The 18,171-nt window shown below is 44.6% G+C and overlaps 2 protein-coding genes across 4 annotated transcripts in view; one reads left to right on the plus strand and one right to left on the minus strand.

The window, feature by feature from the left end:
- Nucleotides 1–18,171, minus strand: part of NECAB3 (N-terminal EF-hand calcium binding protein 3) — a 30,553-nt gene that overhangs the window by 1,802 nt on the left and 10,580 nt on the right. Inside the window, exons 7-12 of one of the 3 annotated variants that reach the window (XM_051979132.1) lie at nucleotides 3,128–3,264; nucleotides 2,383–2,510; nucleotides 2,046–2,125; nucleotides 1,235–1,291; nucleotides 500–612; nucleotides 206–283 (exon numbers count right to left, since the gene is read on the minus strand). In XM_051979132.1, the coding sequence (XP_051835092.1) occupies nucleotides 206–283; nucleotides 500–612; nucleotides 1,235–1,291; nucleotides 2,046–2,125; nucleotides 2,383–2,510; nucleotides 3,128–3,264 (593 nt within the window). The remainder of the gene's footprint in view (nucleotides 1–205; nucleotides 284–499; nucleotides 613–1,234; nucleotides 1,292–2,045; nucleotides 2,126–2,382; nucleotides 2,511–3,127; nucleotides 3,265–18,171) is intronic. The other 2 variants (XM_051979133.1, XM_051979134.1) reach the window with 2 other exon arrangements.
- Nucleotides 12,999–14,021, plus strand: C2H20orf144 (chromosome 2 C20orf144 homolog). The gene is made up of 2 exons (XM_051979136.1): nucleotides 12,999–13,234; nucleotides 13,609–14,021. Exons 1-2 carry the CDS (start codon nucleotides 13,121–13,123, stop codon nucleotides 13,975–13,977), a joined length of 483 nt encoding a protein of 160 aa, XP_051835096.1. The 5' UTR covers nucleotides 12,999–13,120; the 3' UTR covers nucleotides 13,978–14,021.

Here is an 18,171-nt window from a genome sequence, read left to right on the forward strand (position 1 = left end):
ATCTAGAGTCACGAGGAACATCAAAGGAGAGCTAGTCCTCTGGAGTCACAGAAGCCCAGTGAGGGTTAGGTCATACAGACAGCAGAAGGTAGGCCTGGACTCCCGGCTTCGGAGGCCAGGGTCAGCGTTCTTTCCTGGTGCCTCACTGCTCCGGGGGCATGGAGAAGGTCCCCCTCACCTCCTCCAGCCCCTGAGGGATGCTCACCTTTTCCAGGAGGCTTCATCCTTCCAGAACTCAAACAGAATGAAGGCGGCTCCGTCCCGCAGCTGCTGCACCGACACGCTGGAAGGGACAGAGCACGCATGCACTGGCAGCCAAGCGGCCGGACCCCGGAGGCTGGCCCTTCTGCCATCGGCTCTCTTCGGGGCCCAGGGGCCTGGCAGCACCACCCCGGTGGACAGCTACCCTCCCAGCTCAGGCTTCCCCAGGCTCTGCACCCCCCCCCCCAGGCTTCCCCCATCACTGCCCCCGGGCTAAGGGCCCAGGCCCTGCACTCACTGGAGGCAGCTGCTCTGGGCACTTGTAAAATCTGTGTAGCAGCCGAGGGCCCGCTGGAAGTCCTGCAGGGCCTCCCCAGTCACTGAGATCTGCCTCCGTGCCACCAGGATCTGCTGTGGAGAGAGGGAGAAGCCACTGTGGAGAAATGAGTCACTGCCCGAGGGGCCACCTGGCCCTCCGAGCCTCTGGCAGGAGGGGGAGCACGGGGGAGAGGGGCGGGAGAAAGGATCAGCTGTTCCAGCCAGGAAGTGCCCTTCTGCTGGGAGAGAACCCTCTCACCTTCCCACAGGGGCTGGGGGCAGGACACTCTCCAGGAAAGGAATGCTGGGTCGGGGCTGGATAAGATAGCAGGGCCTAACAGTGCAGGTTTACAGGGGAACTCAGAGTACCAGGTACGGTCTGGACTACCATGGGGAGAAAGTGTGCCCCCTCTTACTCCATTTCAGTGCCCTGAGACTAAGTCCCATTGCCCTAGCCTAGTTATAACTCTTAAGGGAGCCAATCCCTCCTACCTTAGTCAGGAATGAGATAAAAGAGCACAGCCAATTATGTGATTCTGTGAGTCAAGCAGGGGGAATCCTGAGATGCACTCGCAAGATTCGGATTGGGACACGGGGCTAGCCAGGCACGTAACTGTGGGCTGGCTGAGCGTGGAGCGCCCCCCAGGACCACCAGCCTCTCCCCGCACCCAGACATGCCATGTGGGACTCGGGAACAGCTCCTTGCTGCACTTACTGAGTCAGCCGCTCTGCAGACTACGCCTTCTGTTAAGGGCTCCAGCCGCAGGGTCTGCTGCAGAGAGAGGTGATGGGAAGCAGGGCTGAGTTTGGAAGAGGTGTAGATGAAAGGTAGGTAAGAGTAGGGAGGTATGGGAAGGGACTGGGGAAGAGAAGATGGGGCTGGGACAGGGGAGGGAGGAGATACATGATAACTATGTACAAGAATACCAGGAGCTTAAGGTCCCCAAATGACAGAATGAGGAGCCAAGGGTGAGTAGAAGGATGGGTAAGGTGAGGAAGCTATCAAGAGCCAGAGTTCAAAGCAATATAAAGGGGGGGATTTATTTGTTTATTTATTTTTTTCTGAGGTAACTGGAGAGTTAAGTGACTTGCCCAGGGTCATTTCTAGGAAGTGTTAAGTGTCTGATGCCAGATTTGACTCAGGTCCTCCTCACTTCAGAGCTGGTGCTCTATCCACTGCAGAAATTTTTTTTTAATGGATCTCTCCAAAAAGGAAAGATACTGCCTTGGAAAGAGGTCTTTATTTATTTGAGGTCTTCAAAGTAGGTAGGATGACTATCCATTTGTGGGATACTGGGAAGAAGGGATTCCTGCCCACCAACCCTAATTTGGTGCTATCTGAGTCCCTTCTAGTTCTGAGTCTGGCAGTGGGCAGCCATCTTTCTGGGACTTCTCTTTGGGACCCCTACTGGCTTCCTGCCTGCTTCTCAGCTGCCCCTGGAATGCAGGGAGAGAGGGGCGAGGATGCTCAGCAGAGCAGCACTGGGACCTGTGGGGCCTGGGGCTGAGATCCGAGGGCCACGTACCTTACACTCCAACTGGTCTATGAGCTGCTGTAATCGGTTCACTTGCACCATCCACTGAGTGTCAGATTCCACATAGAGATCTGCGTGTGTCACGGAGGCGGAAGAAGGGCTTTGAAATCCTGGGCCCCAATCCCTCCCGGGCAATCTTTCCCCCACCTCCATCGCCACCCCCTGCCCTTTCTTCCCAGCTGGCCCCCTTCGCCATCAGGCTGAAGGGCCAGGGAGGTGACACAGACCTGCTTGTTCTGGCTTAGGACAAGGCCTGAGAGACTTTAAAAGAGAGAAAAGACTGGAGAAAGGACCGGTGTGCACTGAGGAAGCGAGGTGGCCCACCCACCTGGGTTCGGAATCCCACAATCTGGGGTGCTCGCAGACAGGCAGATGCTCCGCATGGCCCGGCGCCCAGACCGCCTGCCAGCTCGAGGCCGCCCTGACTCTTCTGCTTTCTGCATGGGCACATCCATCCTGCAGGGAACGGGCTTGAGACCCAGATGTCCGAGCCCACTGCCCCGCCCTAGCCCTGGAGACTGGCTCATGATCCCAAAGGACCACAGCTGCCGATGCAAGGTGGTTCCCCGGCCTCCGCCGCTCCCCGGGTCATCCCTCCTCCCAGCAGGGTGATCCACCTCTCTCTCAGCCCATTGTGATCTCGCTGCCCGACTCTCACCATAAAATCATAAGATTTAGAACAGTTGGAGACCTTAGAGATCAGACAGTCCAATCCCCTTCATTTTAGGGGTGGGTTTGGATTGGTTTTTTGGGGGTGGGGTTGGAGGCAATTGGGGTTAAGTGTCTTGTCTAGAATCACACAACTAGTAAGTATCTGAAGCTAATTTGAACTCAGGTCCTCCTGACTCACTTCCCCCCTTCATTTTAGAGATAAAGAATCTGAGGCACAAAAGGCTTAAGAGCTTTGCCCAGGGTCACATGGGTAAGGAAACCAGAAAACAGACTCAGGGTTTTTTTACTGGCTCTGGGTCCTCTTCCTTTTCTCCTTTGTCTCTGCTGCCCTCTCAGACTCACCACTTTTCCCAGCCCTGCCCAACCCCCATTTCCACACTGGGCCCTCTTCTCATTCTTACCGAGAGCCACCCATCTGTCCCTCAAGTGTGTCTGAGGCTCCCTCCAGGGAGCCCTGCAGGGCCTGCAGCTGATCCACTGTCTCCCGGAGAAGGAATCGCATTACAAATTGGTCCACTTTAGATGCATGGTCATACTCCTGGGGGAGGAGAGAGGGGAGCATGGCAGTGACCAGGCCCACGACAGGCCCCCAGAAACCCAGCTAATCACAGGTGTGCGTGTGCCCGTGCACACTCTCTCTCTTTCTCCCTTTCTCCTTCCCCCCCCCCCCCCCCCCAATCAGCAGGGTTGCTTCCTGCCTCAGAGCTGAAATCATAAAAAATAACTCACACTTTTATGGTGTTTTGAGATTCACAAAACTAAATTAGTTAATACAAGCATTATTATCCCCACATTACAGAGGAGAAAACACAGTGCTGAAGAGAAGGGAATCATGGCCACAAGGGCAGAGGTCACGTTCTGGTTCTGATGGTAGCTGCATAACGGTGAGGAAGTCATGTAACCTCTCTAAAAAGGGTTGTTGTAAGGAACGCATTTTGTACACTATTAAGTGGGGCATCATTAGGATAAGTTATTAAAACTATCTAGTTTAATCCCTCATTTTACAGATGAAGAAACAGGCCCGGGGAAGGAAGAGAGCCTTGGCTGATGTTCCAGGACTTAATTCCAAGTTCCCTGCCTCCAAAGTCACTGCTCTTCCATTAAACTTCTCTGTCTCCCTGCTAAACGTCAATAGGTGGGTTTCTGTGAGTCACAAGTCAGCCAGGGTATCCCTGGGCCAGCAGGATTAGCTCCAGCGCCTCAGGCCCCCACACCAGAGAGCCTGGGGCGGCTCAGGAACGGGGTGGGGCAGAGGGGGCACGGGCCTCTCCGGGCCAGAGGAGGGCCACCCAGCTGGCACCGGGCAGAAGGAGCCATTGAAGCCCATGGAGACCGCCAGCCTCCCTTAGGCTCCTCCTGCTGAGCAGTGAGACAGAGAAGAAGAGAAGTAGCCCCATAAAAAGGTCAGAGCTGCTGAGAACAGCAGGAGGTCCCGGAAGCTCCAGAAAAGCAGCAGATGAGAAGTTAGATTCTCCCATCTCCTCCCTCCCATCCCCCTAGAAAAGGAGACACTGGAGGATGGGCGGGAGGGATCGGGAGGGTAGGGAGGAGAGGCAAAGCTAATGATGAGAAAATCTGCAGGGGAAGAGAAGGCAGATGGGCTCACACCCTAGGATTCTGGGCTGTCTCTCGCCAGCTTTCTCCCTGTCCCAAGGTGCTCCAAAAAGTTCACTCGCCTCCAGCTTCTAAACCTCTGCAATATACCAGTTATCCCTCCTTTGTCTCCCTTTGCCCCACTCCCCCATATCCTCCTCCATCATAGCCTAGAACCTATCCCTAGAACCAGAGCCTAGAACACAGACATCTCCCCCTCCCCCATAGTTTTTGAGGTCTCCCTCCCCCATTCATGACTGGAAAAACCTGACTTCCCCACCTTCTCTCTGCCCACGTTTGCAGCCTACGGACCCACCTCTCCCCATATAAGTGCATGCTTATACACGTAAACATGGGCTCCCAAAGCAGCCAATCTCCATGTGCACAGGGGCACACTTACCCAATTTTTCCACATAGTTACATCAATCTCTCCGCCCACAACACACCCCAAACATACCTACACACACGCAGACGCCCCAAATTCACAGCCCCCACGTATACAAGCACTCGCCATTGCACATACCCCAGACCTTATCTCCCCATTGGCAATTTTGCACACGCATGACCTTATCACCCTATAGTTTCTCTCTCCTCCTCCTCATTGCCAAACCCTCTGGGAGAAAATTACCTGCCCTTGTTATATCCTTCCCTCTCACTCAGTTCCCAGCTTAGCTTTCTGGCCCTCTCCAGGGTTACCCAACAGTCTCTCAGTTGCCACATCCAACAGGTTTTCCCAGTCCTCATCCTTCTCCCCAGCTACAGCATTCGCCTCTGGACAAATTAGCCCTCTCAGTGCTAGGCCATTTCTCTTGGCTAAGCCGTCTCTTGCCTGTCTGGCTGCCAGCTCCTCTGTGGCTTACCATCCCCCACACACCAAGAGGGGATACCCAGGGCACTGTCCTGAGCCCTGCTCAGTTCTCCCCGGCACTCTCTCTCAGGGACTGCCTTCGCTCCCGGGGTTCCATGATCATCTCTGTCTAGCTGACACCAGATCTCCATATCCAACTCCAATCTCTCTCACAACTAACAGCCATACTGAACAAAGGCACCAAATGGCACAGCATCTAAATATTTAAAGGAAAAGTAAATGCATTATGAGGAAAAATAGTAAAGCAAATAGTAGGGCACTTCAATTTATGCTTCTCAGACCTAGATAAATCTAATCAAAAAAAAAAAAAAAGTGATGGACCTAAATAGAATTTTGGAAAAGTTAGCTATGAGAAACTTTAAATTTCTGAATGAACATATCAAGGAATATACATATTTCACAGACAAAAATTAATCATTTATTAAGACATAAAAACCTGACACATTCAAGGAAACAATAATCTTAAAGACATTTTTACAGTGCATTTTCACAATGCAATAAAAACTTTTCAATTAATTGGGGACTAAATAACAATCCCAAGAATGAGTGAGCCAAAGAATGAATGTTAGAAATCATCATTACCTTAAAGATAATGATAATGATAAAACAAGATATCAAAATTTAGGGTATATAGTCAAATGAGTCCTTAGCAGAAATTTTATAAGACTTTCATTAATAAATAAGAGAGCAAATTAATAAATTGGGCATGCAACTAAATAAACCAAAAAACCCCAACAAATTAAAAACTCTCAACTAGCTACCAAAATGTAAATCCTATAAATCAAATAAGAGATCACAAAATTGAAAACAACCCAATAAACTAGTAAGCAAAATCAGGAGCTTTTTTAGATCAACAAAACAAATAAACCATTGAGTGCACTTAATATTTAGAAAGAAAAAAGAAATAAGAAACTCAAAATATCAGTATCAAAAATAAAAAGGGTGAATTCACAACCAATAAATAAGAAATAAAAGAAAGTATTAGGAACGATTTTACCAAATTACATGCCAACAAAATTGGTAACATAAATGAAATAAAATAATATTTAAAAAATAGAAAACTTAACCTAAGTTGAGACAAAAAAAATGTAATGAGTTGTAATCAAACTCCCAAGGAAAAAAAGGAAAGGTCAGATGATTAACAAGCAAATTTTATCACATATTGAGAGAATACTTCATCCCAATATTTTATAAGCTGTTAAATAAAGATAGGAAAAGGAATCCTACCAAATGTTTTCCATGACAAAAAAATAAGATCATTTGATTGTAAACTCTGTGAAAGCAAGGAGTTTGGGTTGTGTTTTGTTTTGGGTTTTTTGGCATCCCCAGCTTTTGTCACTGTACCTGGCCATATGTGATGCCTTAGCATAGTGTCTAGCCCTAAATGTTTATTGAGATACTCAAATCCAGGAAGAGTCTAAACAGAAAAAAAAAAAAAAACTAAAAACTAATCTTCCTAACAAATATTGATACAAATTTTTAAAATTAAATTTTAGTATGGAGACAACAGCAATATATCACAGAGTTGATATGCAATGACCAGGCCAGAATTATAACACTGATGCGAGGCTGGTTCAATACTAGAAAAACTATAAACACAATATGATAATATGATAATTTTTATTTAAAAAGAAACTTGGAAAAATGGAAAGCAGTCTGGAGGATAATAGATGCAGATTAATATCTCCTATATATTAAGAGAAGCTACAAATGGGTACACGACTTAGACATGAAGAGTGACATATTAAATAAATTAAACAAAAGGAAGAAATTATCTGTCAGATCTACGGATGGGGGAAGAATTCATGACCAAACAAAACAAAGAAAGGGTCACACAAAATAAAATGGACACTTCTGATTGCATAATTTTTTAAAAATGTTACACAAAATCAATGAAGCAAAAATTAGAAAAAGAAGCAAAGAAATGGAGAAAATCTTTGCAAAAAGCTTCTCGATGAAATTCTCATTTCTCAGATGTATATGGAATTTCAAATTTATAAGAATAAGAATCATTCCTCAATTAATAAGTGGTCAAAGAATAGAATTCTTTTATTTTCAGAATAGGCATTTTTCAGAAAGAAAAACCTAAATTATCAATAGCTGAATAAAAAAAGGTGCTCTAAATCACTAATCATTAGGAAGATACAAATTAAAATGACTCTTAAATTACATCTCATACTCATCAGATTGGAAAAGTTGACCAAAAAAAGGTTAATGAAAGGTACACTGTAGAATGATGACTAAAAAAAGTTAATAAGTTATAAGAAATGACTAAATGAATGGGAAGAACTGGGAAGACTTGCATAAAATGATGCAAAGTGAAGTGAGCAGAAACAGGAAAATAATTTATACTTTAACAATATTATAAAGACAATATTACATTATTTCTTTGAAAGACTTAGGAACATTGTTCAACCTAATGACCAACCATAAATTCATCATGAAACTGACTACTCATCTCCTGATAGAGAGATGAAACTCAGAGAATAGATGGAGACATATTTACGCACATTTCAATAAATCTAAACCATCAAAATCTCTACATGCCCTGAAATACATTTAAAACGTGCCCACATAATTCAAGTCAATAAGCATTTATTAAGTACCTACTGTAAGCCAGGCATTGGACTAAATATTAAGGCTATAAAGACAAAAAATAATAATAATAACCTTAAGGAAGGGACCTTGGAGGCTATCAAGTCCGATACTCTCAATTTACAGATGAGGAAGCAGCAGCAGCAAGGTCAAGTGACTCATTTGCAGTCAGGAAACTATTAAATATTGAAGGGAGAATTTGAACTCAGGTCTTCCAGACTCCAAGACTAACACCTTATCCATAATGCCAATTAAGTAATTGTCCTTGCCTTCAAGGAACTTATTGGGACAAGCCCTGTGATTCTCTTAACATATCCATATACATTTCCACTATCTCCACAAATACTGAATCTGTCTACTTAAAAACAAAAGTACCTATCTCTCTCTCTCTCTTTCTCTCTCTCTCTCTCTTTCTCTCTCAGAAACATGCAACCCTACTCTCCTACATACATACATAAAGTTCTCAGTCATGGCCTTGCCCATAATAGCTGCCCAATTGCTATGTAGGTGAATATAATGGAATATTATTTCACAATATATGGCTAAAAATAGGCCTGTCGGGATTTGTATAACTAAGATAAGAAATAGGACAACTAAGTAGAGCACTGGATAGAGTATCTGGCCTGGAGGCAGGAAGACCTAAGTTCAAACTCAGTCTCAGACACTAGCTGGGTGACCTTGGACAAATCTATTAGTCCTATCTGCCTCAGTTTTCTCATATGTATAATGATCTGGAAAAGAAAATGGCAAAACATTCCAATATCTCTGCCAAAAAAACTCTAAATGGGATGAAGAATCAAACAAGACTAAAACAAGTTAACAACAACAAAAAAAAAAAAATGATGAATTGGAAGAATTCAGAAAGACAGAAAGATTCTTACAAACTGATACAGAACAAACAAGAGTAGAATCAAGAAAACTATATAAAAAGACAACAAAAAAAATAAGTGAAAAGATCATATATGAACTTATTTTCACCTTTTTTGTTATTGTTTGCTTGCTCTTTGTTTTCTCTCATTTTTCCCCTTTTTGATCTGATTTTTCTTGTGTAACATTATAAATGTAGAAATATATGTATAGAAGAATTGTACATGTTTCACATACATTGGATTTTTTGCTGTCTAGGGGAAGAGAAAAGGGAAGAGAGGGAGAAAAATTTGGAATACAAGGTTTTGCAAGGATAAATTTTGTAAACTATCTTTGCATGTATTTCAAAAAAAAGTTATTATTTTAAAATAAATAATAAATATATTCCCCCTTTAAAAATAAAATAAAGATGCTTCAAATAATGAAAAAACCAATGTTTTCCCTGAGAATGCATTATAGACCTACACATTTAGAGCTAGAAGGGATCTTAGAGACTAAGTATAATAAAAACTTGTTTCCTCAAGTACTGCATACATTATTAGACTTGGTTCCTGAATTGATGTTTTAGCATAATTGTTTTTCTTTGTCACAAGGGAGAACTCAGTCTCCATTCTTCTCCATGTTACACTTCTAACACTTTAGACTTTCTCTACCAAGCCTTTCTTAATCACATCTTACCCTTCCCACCTTTGTTTTTCAGCTCCTTTTTCTGTATTTCTTTTCCTCATTAGAATGCAAATTCCTTGACAGCAGGGGCTATCTTTCTTTCAGCATGTATTAGTAATCTAAGAGCTTAGTCCAGTGCCTAACACATTGTTAGCACTTAATAAATGCCGCCTGACTTACTTGAGTCTGAAGAAAGCGACTGAAATGAAAGAACTATGGTGTTGTAAAGTGAAAAGGCAAAAGAAAATGTATTTTAACTAGTTGAAATAATTAACAACTTTAGCAAAGTTTCAAGATGTATCAGCATTTCTATATATTGCCAACAAAGTCCAACAGCAAGAGATAGAAAGAGAAATTTCATTTAAAATAACTGCAGACAACATGAAATACTTGGGAATCTAACTACTAAGACAAATCCAGAAACTATTTGAACACAATTACAAAACACTTTTCAACCAAATAAAGTTGGATCTAAATTATTGGGAAAATATTCGTTGCTCACAAGTAGGATGAACTAATATTATAAAAATGACAATTCTATCTAAATTTATTTACTTATTCAATGCCATGCCAATAAAAATACCAAAAAAATTTCATGGAGGTAGAAAAAATAAAAACAAAATTCATGTGGAGGAAGAAAAAGTCAAGAATATTAATGGAATCAATGAAAAAAAACTTTAAAAAGTAACCCAGGAGTATCAGATATCAAACTGTATTACACAGTGGTAATCATAAAACAAGATGGTGGGGCAGCTAGGTAGCACAGTGGATTGAGCACCTGAAGTCAGGATGACCTGAGTTCAAATCTGCTCTCAGACACTTAACACTTCCTAGCTGTGTGACCCTGAAAGTCACTCAACCTCAATTGCCCCAGCAAAACAAAACAAAACAAAACAAAAAATAACTCAAGATGGTACTAAGAAATAGAGTGACAGATCAGTGGAATAGATTAAGTACACAATACACAGTAGTAAATGACCATGTCTATTATTTAATAAACCCAAAGGTCCAATTTTAGGAGTAAGAGCTCAATATTTGATAAAATTGTTGGGAAACCTGGCAAAAATTAAATACAGATCAACATCTCACACTATATACCAAAATAAAATCAAAATGGATGTTCCTTAAGACATAAAGTGTGATATTCTCAAATTGGCTAAAATGATAGTAAAAGATAATGATAAATATTGGAGGGAATGTGGGAAAACTGGGACACTAATGCATTGTTGGTGGAGTTGTGAAATGATCCAACCATTCTGGAAAGCCATTTGGAACTATTCCCTAAGGGCTATAAAACTGCATACCCTTTGATCCAGCAGTGTCTCTACCAAGTATGTATCCCAAAGAAGTCATAAAAAAATGTTTGCAGCAGCCCTTTTTCTATGCTAATAGCTTTTTTATTTTTCAAAATACATGCAAAGATAATTTTCAACATTCACTCCTGAAGAACTTAGGGTTCCAAATTTTTCTTTTTCTGTCTCCTCCCTCCCCCCCTTATACAGCCATCAAGTAATCCAATATAAGTTAATCATGTGCAATTCTGCTAAACAAAGTTCCACATTTATCATGCTGCACAAGAAAATTCAGATCAAAAGGGAAGAAAAATGAGAGAAAAAAAAAAACAAGCAAGCAAACAACAAAAAAGTGAAAATACTGTGTGATGATTCACATTCAGTCTCAATAGTCCTCTCTCTGGATGCAGATGGCTCTCTCCCTCACAAATCTATTGGAATTGGCCTGAATCACCTCACTGTTGAATACAGCCACATCCATCAGAGTTAATCATCACATAATACTTTTGTTGCTGTGTACAATGTTCTCATAGTTCTATTCACTTTACTTAGCATCAGTTCATGTAAATCTCTCCAGGCCTTTCTGAAATCATCCTGCTGATCGTTTCTTATAGAATAATAATAATATTCAATTACGTTCACATATCATAACTTATTCAGCCATTCTCCAACAGATGGGCATCCATCCAGTTTCTAGTTCCTTGACACTACAAAAAGGGCTGTGTGGAAATATGTTTAGAAAAATTACATATGTTTAACCTATATCAGATTGCCTGATCTCTTGGGAAAGGGGATGGTGGGGGAGGAAGGGAGAAAAATTTGGAACACAAAATTTCTCAAAGTTGTTGAAAATTATCTTTCCATGTATTTGGAAAAATAAAATACTAAAGAAAGAAAGGATGATAATATAAGCAAATTAGTGAAACATGAAAAAATGCTGAATCTATGGAGAAGAAAAGAATTTATGACCAAACAACATATAGAGAACATTAAGGGATGTAAAATAAATAATTTTATTACATCAAAATGTTTTGCACAAATAAAACCAATGCATCCAAGATTAGAAAGAAAGTAGAAAACTTGAAGTTTTTTTTTAAGTGTTTCTTTGATAAAGTGCTCAGTTCTCAAATATAGAGAGAACAGAAGCAAATTTATAAGAATGAGTCATTCCCCAATGAATAAGTGGTTAAAGGATAAGAACAAGCAGTTTTCAAAAGAATCAAATCTTATCAAAGATATCAAATCAAGTTGTCATGTGAAAAAATGCTCTCAGTCACTATTGATTAGGAAATGAACAACTCTGAGGTATCTTCTCATATCTATCAGGTTGACTAATATGATAGGAAAGGAAAATTACAAATGTCGGAGAGAATGTGGGAAAATTGGCACTCTAATGCACTGTTGGTAGAGTTATGAACTAATTCAATCATTCTGGAGAGTAATTTGGAACTATGCCCAAAGGACTATAAAATTGTTCTTTGACCCAATAATATGACTACTATGTCTGTATCCTAAGGAGATATTTTTTAAAAGAAAAAGCACCCTCCTGTAAAAAAAAATACTTTTATCAGCTCTTTTTGTAGTGACAAAGAATTCAAAATTAAGGGAATGCCCATCAATTAGTGAATGATTGAACAAGTTATATGATTGTGATGGAATATTGCTATGCTATTAAAAAAAGGCAAGAAGGATCCCTTTTAGAAAAACCAGAAAAGACATATATAAACTTATGCAAAGTGAAGTGAGCAGAACCAGGAAAAGGTTGTACATAGTAACAGCAATATGGTAATAACAATGATCAACTATGAAACACTTAGCTATTCTCAGCAATGCAATGCTCTGAGACAGTTTCATAGAACTCATGATGCATCCATATCCAGAAAGAAAATTGAAAAACTTTGAATCTAAATTGAAGCATTTTTTTTTACTAACTTTATTTTTCTCAAGGGTTTTTTGTCTATTTTCTTCCACAATGTGACTAATAGGTAAATATGTTTTATATGACTATACATATATAGTTTAAATAAAATTGCTTGACTTCTCAATGAGTGGGGAGGGGAAGAAGGGAAAGAATTTAGAAATAGACATTTTTTAAAAGAATGATAAAAATTGTTTGCACGTAATTGGACAAAAATAAAATACATTTTTTAAAAATAGCCTGAGACCCAGAAGAAAACTTAGACATCATCTAATACACTACTATCATTTTACAGAAGGAGAAATGGAGATTTGGAGAAAGAGATGTGTCAAGGATCATATAGTTAGTCAGTGATACAGCTAGGAAAAGAGCCTGAGCCTTTCTGAGTCTCCAACCTGGGAGAAAAGGCAAGCGAAGAACTCTAGAACTGTAGAGGGTCCTGATGAGGTCGTGGGCAGTGAGGTCACAATATCCCCTCCTCAGGATGTTGGAGGAGGAATGCAGAGGGCAGCCCAGAGGGCAAGGAGAGGCTCAGGATGGGACCGGGACCTTAATGTGAGCTGGTAGGGAGCCGCACCCACAGCTGCTATCCACCATGGGTAACTACAACTCTAGCAAGAAAACCAAGGTTCCCAAGAAGAAACTAAAGAAGAAACCTCCAGACAAGGAGAAGGCCAAGAAGAAGCCCTTCTTTGGCCGCTCGAAGAGTGTGAGTGTCCGGGAGAGTCCCAACCCAGTGACCCACCGGGGGAGGCTAGCGGACCTGTCTGGCTCTTGATTCCTGGCTGGCCTAAAGATGAAATGTTGTGCTCTGAGCCCATCCCCAGGGAAGGACACGAGGGCCCACACTCCGCCCCCATGGATGGTCCCTTCACCTCCCATCCCAGGGCCAGGGAGTCCCTCCCTGCTCAGGGAGGAAGAGAAGAGAAGTCTTAGGAACACCCAAAAACCAGTCACATGAAGCCCTAGGTCCTTTTGGGTTCCTTCCAGCCCTCAGTTTTTTCCATCTGCAAAATAGGAAGGGGACCCGGCCTCTGGTGGAGGCAAGGAAGTTTCACCAGCTTTCCTTCTCCTTCTCCACAGCCCAAGATTGTGCTGCTCCTGCCCTTGAACAAGAGGAACCAGCTGGCAGAGACCAGCGTGCCGCCTAGATCCCAGTGGGCCGGAAGGCCCCAGGACGAGGCCGGAGCAGCACCCGCGGACTGCTCGCTGAAAGGCGCAGGCGATGGGACAGGCCCCCGGGCGGACTCTCGGGCGCGGGAGATGAAGAAGATTTTGGTCTTCCTGCTCCTGCTGGATGCCCGTCTGCAGGACGAGTGGTGGAAAGCGGATGGCGGTTCCAAGAGTGCCCAGGCCTGGCAGCACCTCCACAGCCGGCTGCTAGCTGAGAACGAGGCTGAGGACCAGCCGCACCCGCAGAAGCGCTGGCACCAGGCCCACTGCCAGTACTGAGCCGGGCAGGGCAGGCAGGACAATAAAGATCATGGAGCATTTGAGTGGCTGGCCCAAGCTGGTATGTCCCTGAGCTGGCTCTAGGGCACGCCCCCCGCCCCTCAGGGTAGGGCCTGTGGCAATAAAAGCACAGAAGGAGGGGTGGGACAAGCAGCGACTGCCACTCCTTTCTCTCTTTCCTCCCTCTCTACCCCCAGGGTTAGAGCAAGAGAGGGGGATCAGGACAGAGAGCCTGGAAATCTCAGGATCACAGGCCTAAAGCTTAGATGAACATGTCTAAAGCTAAGCTGAGGTCTCTTGGGGTCTCTGACCCCTGGCACAGGGCGGAGTGGAGGGATGCAAGTGAAATAGAAGCCTCTCCTGGCTGAACCAACTCCACCAAACATGGTGTCCACCCCACCCATGGCTTCATTTCTCCCCTGCTACACTGACACTCTCCTTCTCAGCAGGGACTCCCAAATCCCTATCTCAAGCCCTGTTAGTTCTCCCAAGCTTCAATCCACATCTCCACCTCCCTGCAGGGCATCTGCACCTACATGTGCTACATACATCTCAGACTAAAGAGGTACAAGACCAAAATTTGTATTGTTCCCTAAAAGGAGGGAAAAAACCCTCCCTGACTATTCTGTCAATGGCACCGCCATTCTCTGGGTCAGCCAGGTTGGAAACCTTTAGCTTTTCCCCCTCTGGTCAATCGGGGTATGTAGGTATCACCATCAGGGAAGAGAGGCCTGAAGTGAGGAGGACTCATCCTCCTAAGTTCAAAGTTCTAGTAGTACTATCTGCAAACTGGACAGCTCAAAGATGCAGGGCCTAGCAGGGGTCCTCAAACGTTTTAAACAGGGGCCAGTTCACTGTTCCTCAGACTGTTGGAGGGCCAGACTATAGTAAAAACAAAAACTTTGTTTTGTGGGCCTTTAAACTTCATAGTCCTGGGTGAGGGGGATAAATGTCCTCAGCTGCTGCATCTGGCCTGCAGGCCGTAGTTTGAGGACCCCTGCTAGAGTCACAAAGACCCTTCCTGAGTCCAAATCTGGCCTCAGACACTTGGTAGCTGTGTGAGCCAGGGCAAGTCACTTGACCCCATTTGCCTCAGTTTCCTTATCTGTAAAATGAGCTGGAGAAGGAAATGGCAAACTATTCCAGTGTCTCTGCCAAAGAAAACCCCAAATGAGGTCATGAAGAGTTGGACACAATTAAAATTACTGACAACAAACAAAAATCCAGTTAATGATCAGTTCTTATCAATTCTACATGGATAATATATATATTACTTCTCTCCTTCTCCACTCTCACCTGCTAGTTCAAGCTCTCTCTTTTCTTGCTTATACTTCTGAAGCAGCCTCCTTATAAGTCCCCTTGCCTCAGTCTAGTCTCTCCAATTCATCCTTTACATGCTGCCAAAATAATCTTTCTAATATCTATATCTAACCATTTCACTCCCTACTCAAAATTCAATAGCTTCCTATTGCCTCTATAAAGACAAATTTATAACCTGATGTTTGAGGCACTCCACAGCTGTCTTTTATCTCCTGCTTCCCAAATGCTTCAGCCAAACTGGTCTGCTTACTGTCTCCCTGAAAAAGACTTCTATTTTCTCAATTTTCTACCTTGCTCCTCCCTCTACCCACAACCCTCCATTCCTCTCCCAGAAAGGTCTTCTCTGGTCCAACTTGCATAAGTCCTTCAATGCATCCTTCAATGCTCATCTTAAATCTTACTTCTCCAATTAAGCTTTAACTGACCACTGCAGCCCAAAGTCCTCTGAAATGAACCCACAAATAGTATTCTCATCGCTGGGCATGAGCCAGCCTGCCCTGATCTTCAAGCATTTTACATTTAAAATTCATCTGGATCCCATCAACGAGACCACCATCAGAACCAAGAGAGAGAGCTGAAAGTGTACCTTCCCAGGATATACCTGAAAAAGTCACACTGCCTCTCTGTGGGTAGGCAGAAAGGAACAGAATGAGAATGTGGGAGTAGGGGATAGCGGTCTAGAGACATGGTAGAGAGGGCTGGCTTCTGATGGACCTAGCTCAGCCCTTGAGGTCTTAACCCCTCTCGCTGTTGCCATTCCCAACCTATTTCTCGAAGCCTACTCTTTTTGAGGGACCTTAACTGGGAGAGGCAAAGGTAAGAACGAAGGGAAAGCAAGGAAGTCTGTGAGGATCCTGAGCCTCAGACAACAGAGGCAAATCTGCAACATCAGGGCAGCTAGGTGATGCATTGGATAGCAATCCAGCCTGAAATCAGGAAGGCTCATCTTCCCAAGTTCAAATCTGGCCTTAGACACTTAACTAGATATGCGATTTTTTGGTGAGTCACAGAACCCTTTTTGCCTCAGTTTTCTCATCTGTAAAATGAGCTGAAGAAGGAAATGGCCAACCACACATCTCTGCTGGGAAAATCCCAAATGAGGCTACAAAGAATCAGACACAACTAAAAACTGAACACCAATAAGCAGGGGAAGTCAGAGGAAGTGAGGAGGGCCCGGGGTGTTCAAGTCCTAGGGATACCTAAGTCCTAAGTCCTAAGGTTGGGGGCCTCAGTTCCTTGGCTGGTTCACAGAACTGATGTGACCAGTCCCTAGCAACTGCCTCCCACGCAGAGAGAAGCTATTGCTGCCTCCACATTGTTGCTTTCTGCTCCAACATCTGCCTGGCTCTCTGGCTCACCTCCTGCACTCCGGCTCCAGCCCTTCATCACTTAAATGGAATTGTTCCTTCCTAGGTCACCAGTGACTTTTCCTAGTCACCAAATCAGGGGTTGTGGATTTAGAACTGGCAAGAAGTTAGCCCAACCCCTTCAGCTTACAGATGAGAGAACTGAGGCCTGTTGAGGTTAAGGCTAAAGTCCTTCGGGTAATGCCAGATGGGGGCTCAAACCAGGATGTCTGGTCCTTGAGCTGGTGGTCTCCATTCTCTTGCTCTCTCCACCGCCTCTCACTTCCTGCAGCTTTTGACACCATCAGCTCCTCCAACAGAGGCTTTCCTCCCCAGGCTTCCGCAGACAGCTCAGTCTCTCCTCCCTCCTTCCTGCCCATCTCCGTCTCCTTCTCGGTGTTCTTGGGTGGCTCCAACTCCGTTAGTACGGAGCCAAAACCTGTGTTCCCCAAGAATCAGTCCGTGGTTCCCATAGCATTTCAGGGATCCTGTGGCTGACTCCAGCTCCTGAGACCAAGAAGGAACTAGCTCAGGATCCCGCAACATAGCGCGGAAGTCGAGGCTGACTCCAAAGCGGGTGCTCCCTCCTCAGCAGGCCTTCCCTCTGCCCCCCACGGGCAATCTCACGCCTTCCCTGAAGGAACGGAGTTTCTGCGGCTTCCTAAGTCCGGGGCACTGCTAGGAGAGACACAAGGACAGCCGCCACCCAGGCCCGTGCCCTCCAGGAGCTTTCATTCCAGGTCGGACGCCTTCCTAATGTGTATCTTCAGTCCTTTTTTCCTCAGCTTCAGGTCTGCAGTTCTGGATCGTTGTTGCGTCTCTTTGAGACCCCATGGCCCACAGCGCACCAATGCTGGTGACGGAGTTTTCTCGGCCTGGTTGGCCATTTCCCTCTCCGGCTCATTTTACAGATGAGGAAACTGAGGCAAACAGGGGGCAGGGACTTGCCCAGAGTCACCCAGCTGGGAAGTGTCTGACCTGGCTCCAGGCCCAGTGCTCTGTTCCCTGACGCAGATGGCTACCTCCTCCAGAATAACCCCTACCTGCACCAACCCCTCAAACACAGCACTCCCCAAACCACGTCCCCCTCTCAGTCTCCCACCTGACCACCGTTTGTAGCACTCACTCCAGCTGCCTGAAAATCCTGGTGTGGCGCGGACCCCTCCCTCCTCCTAACCAGCCGCGGCCGTCAGGCCTTGTGCACTCCATCCTCGTGGCCGCCTTTCTACGTGTTCTCTCCTCCGCAGTCCCAGGCTCCCAGCCTAACACGTGTTCGTTAATCCTTGCCCGAACTACGAGAAAGCCGCTTTGCAGAACTCCTTTCAGTTTGCTCCCTCCTCCCCCAGGCCGTTACCAGGACCTAAGTCACATTACTCTTTCCCCAAAATGCTTGGATCGAGCTCTGCGTTGGCCTTCAGGGCCCCCTTCCCTCTGCAGCTAGCACCCTCGCGCCTCTCCTCTCCGCTCTATGATCCAGCCAACGTGGCCAGGCCCCCTAGCCCGCTCTCACCCCGCTTTCCTTCCCTTC

This window comes from Antechinus flavipes, chromosome 2, assembly GCF_016432865.1.
Source record: "Antechinus flavipes isolate AdamAnt ecotype Samford, QLD, Australia chromosome 2, AdamAnt_v2, whole genome shotgun sequence".
Classification (NCBI taxonomy): domain Eukaryota; kingdom Metazoa; phylum Chordata; class Mammalia; order Dasyuromorphia; family Dasyuridae; genus Antechinus; species Antechinus flavipes.